Source organism: Halictus rubicundus, chromosome 8, assembly GCF_050948215.1.
Source record: "Halictus rubicundus isolate RS-2024b chromosome 8, iyHalRubi1_principal, whole genome shotgun sequence".
NCBI lineage: Eukaryota > Metazoa > Arthropoda > Insecta > Hymenoptera > Halictidae > Halictus > Halictus rubicundus.
The window spans coordinates 16,544,981-16,557,171 of NC_135156.1; the positions used below are offsets into that span (position 1 = coordinate 16,544,981).

The 12,191-nt window shown below is 41.0% G+C and overlaps 1 protein-coding gene across 4 annotated transcripts in view; it reads right to left on the reverse strand.

Moving 5' to 3' along the window:
- LOC143356124 (alpha-tocopherol transfer protein-like) overlaps window positions 1-12,191 on the reverse strand; it is a 30,232-nt gene that overhangs the window by 968 nt on the left and 17,073 nt on the right. For 3 of the 4 annotated variants that reach the window (XM_076791559.1, XM_076791560.1, XM_076791558.1), the window contains exons 2-4: window positions 1,782-1,955; window positions 443-996; window positions 153-303 (exon numbers count right to left, since the gene is read on the reverse strand). In XM_076791559.1, coding sequence (XP_076647674.1) covers window positions 153-303; window positions 443-996; window positions 1,782-1,950 — 874 coding nt within the window. In that variant the 5' untranslated portion in view covers window positions 1,951-1,955. Of the gene's footprint in view, window positions 1-152; window positions 304-442; window positions 997-1,781; window positions 1,956-2,082; window positions 2,335-12,191 lie in introns of those variants that run through there. The other variant, XM_076791557.1, reaches the window with a different exon arrangement.

A 12,191-nucleotide genomic window follows, 5' to 3' on the forward strand; every position in this document is an offset into this window, starting at 1 on the left:
GACGCAGTTAACGTGTTCAGACTCTATATTTGGTCTTCCTGGTGCTAATTTATTTTTCTCGGGTAGAATGTTGATTGAAAAATTGTTTATTGCCGCTCGAGATCTCGAGATCGTTTTTGAAAACAATTGATTGCAACAGCATTTGAACGTACCGTCGTATTCCCGATCACACATCAACAACAGTTCCAACCACTGTGGTCCAGTGACACGTGGTATCTGCAGGGTGCCGCCATAGCAATCAGGCAAGCACTTAGGCGACAGGTACTGGTGCAAGGATTTGCGGTCGGTACCGTGGAAAATAATCTAAAGAAAAACAAACATACAAAATTACGTTCTAAGGATCTCGAAACAACACTCCAAGGTCATGTAATTGAATCAGGTAGCTTCCAACACAAATTGCATTTTAGAATGATCTGAAGCGAAAGATTCTTTTCCAACGCACCCTGCTCTTCAGTTTCTCCCTGAGGAACGGCTTGAACAGCGCGAACACCATGTTGAACACGTATGGCTGGTTGACAATGTGGATGTTCTTGACCCTAAGCGGCACAGCTTCCTGCAACCAATCCAATATCCTCTTTGCAAACGGAGGATTGAACTGCCAGGTCTGTTGAAGCGTCAGACCGTCCATGTCGAAGATCACGACAGCTCCTGCGATTTGTGTGCTCGGTTCCAAAATGGCTGCCTCTAGATAGAGAACGCATCCTTTGTAGACCTCGTCCAAGCTGCATTTGTTATGCTTCCATTTTTTCCCCAGCTCGATGATCAGCACTCTTCGACCATGCTGATCTCGGTTCGGCAAGACGGTTAGGATATTGTGTTCGAAGATGTTCTTCTCTTTGCTCGGTTTCAGACCCTTGTAGACGTTCTCGTGCTTGACCTTGAACGCGTAGTAACTCTTGATCAGTTTCAGCGCGGACTCGGGATAGTACTTGGCGGGCCTGAGGAAGCGGATCATCCACGGCTCGTTGTCTAATGGCACCTTGAGGTCTGTTTCGGCTGTGGATGCACAATTATTGTTTCAATTTTACTCAACTTTTTCAGAACGTTCAATCTCACCGCCAAACGATTCTTCAAGATGATTTAAGCAGAAAATACATTTTCATTTAACATTAGAACTACCGAGCCCGCCAAAATGACGGATTTCAGATCTCTTCTTTTGCAATTCGTGAAGCTATAGAAATTTTTTAGTACATTCTGTATTTACGTATCCTGTTATTATTATAAAGGAATATACACGAGTCTCGAGTTTAGGGCTCGGTAATGTTAAATGAAAATGTGTTTTCTCTTTTAATCGTCTTAAAAAGTCGCAAATATTATAACGCTATAAACACTGTGCAAATGAAAAGAATTTGGATTTTCGAGAAGTCGATTCACACGGTATCATGTCGGGCGTCATTTTAATCGGGAAAGCGTTACGATCATGTCGACCGTCGAACGTTTCATAAGAAGATGATTGAAAACAAACAAAGCTATCACTGAATTTAACCAAACACGCACTGGAGGATCGATCGAATTTTAACTGAAGCGTAACACGGTAACTATCACTTTTCCACCCTATATACCTTAATACTTTTTTACTCGGAATTCGATACTCTTTCGAATCACAGATATTTAGATATTGCGACATTGTAATACAAAAACCGGTCACCTTTATGTCTCGGTAAAATATCAGGACGTCAAAAAGCCAATGATCACATTGCATGTCGAGGAACTTTTGTTTCAAAATTTTTGTTATGCAACCAGTGGGTTACTGGGAAGATTTTCTGCCATAAGTGTCGCACCTTTTAACAGTTCCCTGAGCTTAGCAATGGACTCCTTCTGCAGTTCCGGCGACTCTCGAAGCTCCCTTTTGGCGACCTCCTCCAGCTCCGGGCTCGGGTGCATGAGCTCCAGCTCCAGAGTGAATTCGCCTAACTTCAGGCTGGGCACCTTCTCGAGGTCAGTCAACATCGTTCCTGCGAACCGAAATCAATCAAATCACTCGAACAACCAACTTCCTCTCGATGAAAGAAGAAAAAAAAAGATGCGAGTATGCCATGAATCCAGCGCTCCGAAAATGTGCAGAACAGTCTGAGCACTTACTCCGAAAGTTTTCGTCGATCTCTTTGAATATCACTTGTGACATGTTAATGAATTGACGAGCACGCAACTTGGGACAGGAAACGATTCACCAGGACCTGTTGTACCGTGTACGAAGGGCGAGCAATGTTTGAGAAACGAGTCACAGCGGAAAACGAATTTATGAAGCGGGAACGACAGGCATCGCTCGGTTGTTGTATGTACAAACAACCGCTCACTGATTTTGCAAACTTTTCGAACCGCGTGAAAACAATAGTTATCGTCTGCAACACCTCCCGCGAAGATAGCAGCTTCGTAAAGAAACTAGAATTTGACGCGTCTCTCGATCGGCAACAGTTCAACTGTCGCGGATCATCTGGTGCCTGGTACGAGATCGATCGAGATCAAACTGTGTACATTGTCACACAGGTCAATACGTAGCTGCAGAGTCAGCGTGCATGATCTCCGTTAAATTTTTCACCGATAACTATGCTTTCGATCTCCAGCAATAATCGAAAGCTGTCGATAGTTTGAGGCTTGTTGCCAATTTTAACCGTTATCTTCGAACTCTGACAGTTTGTTGCGACGAACAGCAGTCATTAACGATCACGTCGGCGCGCTAACTTCGCAAGTCCATTTTTAATTTTCCTGTCGCCTAGAGTAAGATCGAGTTTCCGAGCAGATACCCGGAGCACATCCGCGAAGACACTGCTGGCCGGACACTCGGCCCGCAAACTTTTAATTAGAGCATCGAAACCGGCTGAGTAATCACTCGACGACGCGGCAACGAAACATGACACGGTTCCATCATGACGTAGAGTCAGTCATCGGTTTTTCGTGTGTCTGTTGGATCGTTAATGTCAACTATCGACCTTCTGTCACCTGCTAACGATTCGGAACCTCGATCACCTCGATCACCTCGATCGGAGCCGTTCATCGCTGTTTACACCGATTTCCTATGATCCCGAGTCAGATTTCATTCGGAATTTTATTAATTAATTGATTTCTCGATGTGGCCGATGATCCGAGGATTGTGCACAGTTCAATTCGCGACTTTTTCACATGATTCTTGTGCGCAAATTTCGCGGAGAGTCACTTATTGTATTTTACATAGTACCTGATATATTCATTTTTTTTTTCTGGAATTTCTTTATGAAAAATTGTGTTACTTTTCCGTTGTTACTGTTCCGATTTTTGCGTTCTGTATTCGTTCAAGCAGAGCTGCGTTAAGACTGTTTCTATTTCGCGTTTCGGTTTATGCATATATTCTACATTGTATACTTCTGTCGCGCTTATCGTGTATTTATAAATTGTTAATGTCAATGCAAATTGTATATGTACATTTTTTAGCATTGGCCATATATGCCGCGGAGTGTGTAGAATTTGATCAAGCTTTTGTAAATTTGTCTATTCAACATTATGGAAAATTATCTTTTTATTGTTGCTTGTCGTGCTCATTGAAATTCATGAACACAAACGAGTAACCGTGCATTATTCACTATTTGATCATCGATTTTATTTTATTTTAGTCATTTCGCCAGGGAAAAATTCTGTGGAGTCATGTTTGCTTTGTTATTTAGTCATCTCAATATTGTCGGACCGCATGATTCTTTAAATACCTAAGTTCACATAATAGGCTATGAATTATTCACAGAGTGGTTATCAATTTTCCGTGAGACAGTCACCGTATCGTTACAACACTTGTTCATTTCTTTTTTTAGGCTCCTCAGTCAACTTTTCAAGTACCGACGATGAACCAGAGAAAGTTCATAATTATCGATTTTTCGTTCAACAATTTCTTCCGGAAAAATTGTCTATATATTATTTTAAAATGATTTAAGGAAGCGATAAATATTTATATGGCTCTCTCTCTCTCTCTTCTAGTAATCGTGACTGTCCAAAGGAACAGGTGACAGGTGACATTGTTTCTTTCTTCGGCAATTGCAGGATTGAACATTTCTGTTTAAAATAATTCTTTTGATATTTCTACTGCTTTAACTTTCCCCCACTAATTTTTCCCACGAATGCATAAAATCCGCAATCTAATCGGCCCGGAGAAGTTTGATTTTGCAAAGTGATCAGCAATGAAATCTTTAAAAATAGTTGCGGCCCTAAGAGGCGAATGAATTCATTCGAAACGAAAGACCATAAGTTGCTTTCCCCTGGTTCCTTTCAGTTTCGCGATCTATGGCTTTCGAAAGGGAAAACGAGGATCGAATTAGGTGATCGCAGTGGCACTGATCGAAACGAAGATTCCGCTTTTCACGTTCAGACGAAGAATGAACGGACGCGTCGGCCACTCGGTTAGGCTGAAACCGAACTGTGCGTTATCTGCCGACCGGTGTTATCAGTTTCCAGTGCAGACCCGTGAGCGTGTATTATCATTAGCGCAGCGCGGTTTCATAAGCGATGACTAGCAGTGTTGTCGACCGTCATTTAATCTGCGACCGCCAAGTAAAATAGGGAAGCGTGGCAGGCGAATGGTAATAATTGTTTACAAACAGTTCGACACGCATTCGCGTGGTAATAGCGATCGATATTTACACGGTCGAGACTGTCACGACACCTTGAGTTCCTTCAATCGAAGTCCGCTACACAGGAGGCGGACGAAAAGGTGCGAGACAATGATCATTAACTTCTCATAATTTGCGGAAGCTCGAATTCCTTCCGATTATAATTTATCGCTTCGCCAGAATAATGCCGTAACAATTGGCCTACTTTTGTCTTGATCTTGTTAAAATTATTACAGAACGAGGCAAATGTATATCCGGCTTGTACATCTTGTAACAATTGATGCAGGAAATGTTTATTTTGCAGAGCGGTGCGCAGTATCTGTTTTACAACAGGATTTTACATTGCGCAAAACAAATTATTGTAATTATAAGGGTTATTGTAGAAGTAAATGCCGAGTCGCGACGGTACTAACGAAGCAGAATTTTTCTCTTCAAATATTATTATAGCACTATAATAATGTTATTAGCACTGATATTATTTCCCGTCGATTTCTACTCGAGCGAGTTTTTCATTGAACGTGATACAATAATAACGATATTAGCGCACGCGACTCGTTCTTTTTTTTCTCGCCAGAGATCACGGGTCTCGCGAAAATCTCGATCTGTCCCCGGTTGAAAGAAAAGGGCTGCACGGCGGAGGGTAATCCGGACCAATTAAATTCTCGCGCGCGTTTCGAAACAGGCGTTTCCATTTGCGTTTCCATTCGAGAATCGAAGGAAAAAATCTGTCGCCCGCCGAAATCCAATTGAATCCAATCCGATTTATTGCGCGCGCCCCAGAATCGCAGTCGCACCGAAGATTAAATTCGCCGGGCGACAAAATGCCTTGCAGCGCGGAGCAATTGGCGTAATTAACCTACTCTAGCCCGTGAACGAAAAATGATCTCCACAGAATGGAACTTAATGTTCTCAGCGAAACAAACAAAATCGACGGTTCCCCACAAAATGGAACCTCGGAACACTCGATTAGCTTAAATTAAAAAAGAATAAATAAATAAAATCAACAACGAGCCTAGCCAAAATTAAACTTCGTAACATTCGGTCGAATTCAACGAAATAAACAAAATTCACTATGGCCCCCACAAAATGGAACGTCAGAACATTCGATTGGCTTCAGCGAAACGAACGAGATAAAAATGGCTCTCCGCAAAATTCTCCCCGCAAATCACCATGAATTTTCGAACAGTTCCGATTCCTCGTCGCTCGAACGTCTGAAGAGACACGAGATCGTATGCGCGAGAATGGATCGAGAAATGGAATTTCGCGCGCGAGGATCCACGTTTTCGGTGACAGAAGCACTATTCGAAGGTCATATCGCGATTGGAACCGCAATTAAATGTCTTCGAGGCGACGGATGCACCTCGCGGTCCGAACAATCACTGTACTCGCGTGGCACGGCGAATTCGCACGCGAAAATTCACCGTTCACCATAATGGCCGCCGCGAGACATAATTCCCTCGGCGCCGCTTTTCCTTTTTTTTCTCTGTTCGCTATGCGATTTAGCCTGGCAATTATGTTTTTTTGTGCAATGGCTCGATTGCAGGCGTTGCAGCTGGAGCGTGGAAGCGCTCTCTCGCCGAAGAAAGCTGCACCGATGCAACCTGCACGCAGCTTGTCCTGCATTTTTGCCGTTTCAGCTCGGTAATGCATGCTCTTTCTCCGTAGAAACTGCTGCGAACTTTTTCTTGTTATGAACAGTCTAAAAAATGTGATTATTCTCTTATTAATGTAGTAATTGGCCAATGTATATATAGTTGATTTAAAAGGGTATCGAAGAAACGGAACAGAACTATCCGAGCGAAATTGAATGAATTGTTCGTTGTAGTAATGTTCGCGTGCACCGGAGACGTTGTATAATAACAATTCTTAATGTACAATACCGCGGACGAGGCATTGTTTGTGTTAATAATGAGAGTACCAGGTACACTCGCGAGCGAACTGCCATCTCTTTAACGAGGAGGAAATCAAAATGGCGTTGGAGAACAACTTTGTACGCCACTTACAATTTAAACGTAATTGCTTCTACAAATACTGTAAGCCCCCTCAATACGATGAAAAATTAAAATAAAAAAACATGGTTTAAAAATTGACGCAATTCTCAACACAATTATTAATCAAATATTCAAGTGTTCTGAAAATACGCGAGGAATTCATAGTAAAAATTGACGCAATTCTCGAACAATTACTGATCAAATATTCCATGGACGTCGTAAATACAAAAATTGCACAAAATCGGGAACAAGGCATCGTAATTAAAAATGATACGAGACACCCGTCAACATAATCGATAAAGAAGGGAGCTCGCTGTGATTTCGTCAGCGGAGTGTTTAAATAATATATTCTTCTACGTATATCGAAGAAATATTTATTTGTGTCCACAAATAGCGACTTTAATCGTCTATAAATCTCGCGGTGCGTTAGAAAATTGCGGGCACAATGATGTTCGCAAACGAAAGTGATTGTCGCGTGATGAATAAACGAGCTTTTACGATTGTCATAAGGACGTTCTTTCGCCAGTGCTATCGTCCTGACAGCGTGGCACGCTCGTTGCATAGAAATCGTCGAAAGAATGCGTCGTCGTTGCCGATTTAAAAGCGCATCGCGTCCGTAATAGGTGGAAAAAAATGTTGTTCGAGGTTGTTCATTCGACGCATGCGATCGCGATAACGTAACCCGCAATGCAGCCGCACTCATATTTTCACAAACGACTCATTTTTCTTCGCAAATGCGTAAAACGTTTAAAATTGCATAAAATTCATAAGATTAAGCGTTTTCATTGCCCCGCATTTGATGTATAAATAAATGATCATAAATGTATAACTGTTCGGAGTTCAGGTTTTCAGTTTTCTGTAGTTTCTTGTAAAATTCGTGTAGTTTTGGATCCTCGACAGGAAGAATGGTGTCACCCAATTATGGCTGGCAGGACAGTGGACGTGTTAAACGCATCGCCGACCAGAGACCTAATTTGTCTATGCACGATGCGCTCCAGACAAGTTTCGCTCGACAGAATTATCTGGTAAACAATTTTTTTCCCGTGCAGAAACCTATTGCACAATCGAAATTTATGGCATAACGAAGCACGATGTAAAGCAATTGCTATTAATTGCATTTTACGTTTTCGGAAGCGTGCGAGCAGGGAAAATCGTACAGTGTGCTTCAGAAAAGTCGCAGAATAAATCGCGAAAAGTAAAATTGCAACAGTATGTTCCGAGCATGACAAAATGCCGTGTCATGTAATACCGACGAACCGCAAGGTGAATTCGGTGACGTTACATGTATCTTATTGTTCCAGAAAGTCGTTGGCAAGAAAAATTATTCACCACATTCGTATTCGTGGCGCAGAACGAAAATTACAAAATGAACGGTGAAAAATAACCATTACGAAGCGAGGCATTTGCACAATTGCAGGGTCATGTAATATTGATGAGCAACAAAGTGGGCTGTCTAATGTTGCGATTAAATTGTAGAAGGTTCTGCAAAACCTCGCAAATGCAAATTAAGTAGAACCTTCAGCTGTTCGAGTCGCGGCTCGAATAGAGAACCAATTTCAATACTGCGAAACCTGACGGACAGCTCTACGCTTTGTAATATTCTGAAAATTACTGTGAAACAAGCTAGGATTAATAAACCAAAAAGAAAAATTTATTTAGGTGTGAGCGTCGAGTGTAAGAAATTTTCATTCGAACGACATCTCGAAAGTTCGCTGTTTATCAACCGAGAAACTCGCTGAACTGATTTGGCGTGCGCATTTGTCTCTCCGTAGGTTTCTCTTAACAAGTTTGAAGCGACGACAAATATTCCCGGGTTGCTATTCAACGGGAACGAGAGTATGCGTGCCGGTGACGCGTTATTCCGGCTGACATTGTTGTCCTTCCAATGCGGGAAACCGGAAACGACGTACTTACGATCGTTTGGTCATCTTTGTGGCGAAACCGCAGAACTTTCGATGCAATCAATTTTGCTTACATCAAAGCCGAAATATTACGGAACAATTAAAAAATATATAGAAAAATTACCGGTACAGTTTTGCCCCGGAAAATATTTATCGAAGTTGGTCTGTCTTGAAAAATTGAATATTTCTGAGGAAGGTCAACTTCAACGAACATAATCGCAGAACTTTCGATTGAATTAGGTTAGAGCGACGAAACCTTGCTTAAATCGAAGCCGAAATGTTGCAGAATAATGAAAAAATAAGTAAAAAAATGATCGGTAAATTTTTGCCCCGGAAAATATTTATCGAAGTTGGTCTGTCTTGAAAAATTGAATATTTCTGAGTAAGGTCAACTTCAACGAACATAATCGCAGAACTTTCGATTGAATTAGGTTAGAGCGATGAAACCTTGCTTAAATCGAAGCCGAAATGTTACAGAATTATATTCGAACAGAATTATATGTTCAAAACATGTTGAAAAAATAAGTAGAAAAATGATCGGTAAATTTTTGGCCCAGAAAATATTTATCGAAGTTGGCCTTCCTCGAAAAATTGAATATTTCTGAGGAAGGTCAACTTCAATGAGTATAATTGCAGAACTTTCGATTGAATTAGGTTAGAGCGACGAAACCTTGCTTAAATCGAAGCCGAAATGTTGCAGAATAATGAAAAACCGAGTAAACAAAATTAGGTTGAAGCCTCGCCCCGGAAAACATTCACTGAAGTTGCTAAGGAAAGTTTCTCCTCTGTTAACAAACCGAAACTCTCAGAAGGAAGGTCAACTTTAATAAATATTTTCAAGCATGAAACTTATTCATCCATCTTCCTCCATATTTTTCCTTTGTTCCGCAATATTTCCAGGTTTTTTTTTAAAAGAAAGTTTCATATCTGAATTTTACCCGAAGTTTGTAAACAAATGACGAAGCGACCTCGCTCTGCATTATTGGAAACGCTGGAAAAGTTTCTGCGCTGACATTGTACATTTGTTGATAACGACATCTGTGAATTTGCTGTGTATACTGTTCGTCAGTCGCTTGTGATATAAATTTTTTCGCCATTATGATGATTAGAGTAATTCGCCGTAGGAAAAAGAAAATTGCTGCTAGTGCGCGGCTTTTATGCAATTGCGATAAAGATTGCAAGAGTATCGGACTATTAAATATATCGTTTCCTCCTTGTAAGAATGATCGAAAAAGCGGAATGACGTAACAAGCCTACGAGAAGAAAGAAAAAGGAAAAAATGTAGAAATTGGTCATAGACGGCTGAAGATTTGTGTAATTCGTGTTTGAATTGTCAATTGTGTCGAACGCGGGCAGGAAATAAGGCAAATCCATCGTGACATGCAAGTTTCGAGCCTACTTCAGTACAACTGATCGATGACGTCCGTGAAATCGACGAAAGAATGATCTAATTAATCGCAGAAAGTTTTCACTTTCCCCGAAGATCGTTTCAGAAATAGAAAAATGTAGATCGATCGAGGATTCAGAATGATCAACGATCGGGTAGATTCGCGAACCGATGATCGAACGACACGCAGCTTGAAATTCACATAGCATCCAGAGATCCGCCGGAGATCGACTGAGCTGTCATCGTTATAATACCAAGTTATGGTTTCACGAGACAAGCCGCGATCATTAGAATTGTAAAACAGCAGATGAGAGCGTGCAAACGTTTACGCACACATGTGTATTTGTTGCTAAATCCGCGGCAAACAGCGAGTCTTCATTATTTTTCAAGTGCTCGTTTACATAATCGCTTACGTCAAGTTAGCTTCCCCGCTTTTAAGAATCATACTAATTGTTCGCCGAGGATTCACGGTGTAAGGGAGAGTCCCGTTTTCTGGAGATCGATCATCGTGGTTATTTTGATCGTAATTAGCGGACCTTGCGCAGATTTTCCATCGACCTTCGTTTGTCTCGCGAAACGAGAACATTACTTTTTACCATAATTTTTCTCGCGTGTTAAATTATTCCGCTCTTATCCTGTTATTACTGTTATTGTCATTGAAACACGCCGTCATTCGGAGATAATTGAACAAATACAAAATGCGAGCTATGATTGATTTCTCGCGGTCGCGACGTGCTCATTACGCGCGCGCATAAACAAACGATAATTCATTCAAACACGTGTCACCCGGAAGAGTTTTTATTTATTTTACAAGATTGTAACTCGTGCAATATAATGTTCTTCCAATTTTCCATATGCATCGCAGACCTGCAAACACGTTTTTACACCTAACTCGGTGATCCACTGAAAAAAAGTCGACTTGGACATCGAATGAATAAAATTCACATTAATTACGATCGTAATCGACGCTATTATTTCATCTCGGCTCATGCATATTCGATCGGGAATGGAGAATCGGGGAGAGAACGAGACGCGAGAAGGAAATTACGAGGATTTCGGTCGAAGGCTCGCGATCAATCGGCATATTTTTCTTGTCGCGACAGTTCGAGGGAAGGACGATCGATCTCTCACGGGAGGGTCTTGGCGAAAAAGGATCAAGGACGCGATTGAAAATAGTAATTAGCCGCGGAGAAGCGCAACGTAAACTCCTTTAATTGCGCAACTTTTCCGCTCGTGTTTGTTCGGCACTTGACGGCCGCTGCCGTGTCTTAACCCGGACTAAAAAATAACGAAACAGTTTCTTGCGAGACCTCGTTACAGAACAATGGGAAATACATTCCATTTTCAACGCTCGAGACCGTTTATAAAATTGCTTACCGGTTCTCCTCTCCTCACGAACCAATTCTACATATTCATTACCGAGAACTTCATAATTAACCCTTAGCACTCGAATGGCGACTGTAAGGCGCCGCAAAATATTTTTTACATTATTAAATTTGTTTGTATTTAATAAATTAGTAAACATTTCAATACTGTACGGGTAAATTGCACCATTTTCATATGTATAGCATGAAAAAATATATATATATAGAAGGGAAATATTCTAGGTCGGAAGAAATGTTCCGTTTTAGAGTGAAAATGGCTTCGAGTGCAAAGGGTTAAATATTTTAACTTCTAATAAATTGTTTCAATATTTTATAACTCAGATGCAGTGCGTTTGATAAAACATTTTAACGATGCAGATGATGCAACAAATACAAACGGTCAATGAAATTAGCTACCAGCGCGGCGTCGGATTCAAGATGGCGGCACAATTTATGCTTCGTCTGGAACAGATACTCTTAGGTTGGAATAAGTAGATTGCGCAATCGTGTTTCGAAATAAAATACAAATTAGCCGCTCGCGTTCAATAACATGTTTGCATTCGAAGAAGAACCAACTCCATAAAACCGTATCGTGTACATCAGCGCCTTTTTCCTCCTCCGACGTCCGGCTAATTATTACAGCATAAATATTAATGCGATCGTGTTTTAATATTGAACAATGTCACTTGTCGGCTCTAGGTCGGAATTACCATTGTCAATGACAACAAAGTAAAAAGAACAGTCCGCTTTTAGTACAAACTTGTTGAACCACTGATCGATCGTGTTTTTCTCCTTGATTAAACAAACATTGACAAATTTACACGATGTTCACTTACGGCATTAAAAATAAAAATTATGTCACAATACGTGGCAATTTCTGCCTGGAACGGATGCAAAATGTTAGATCAGCAAATAAGTTCGGAGCCTTTTTACTCGATCGGCCGTAACTTTAGTTTTAATTTTAGTTTTAATCTTAG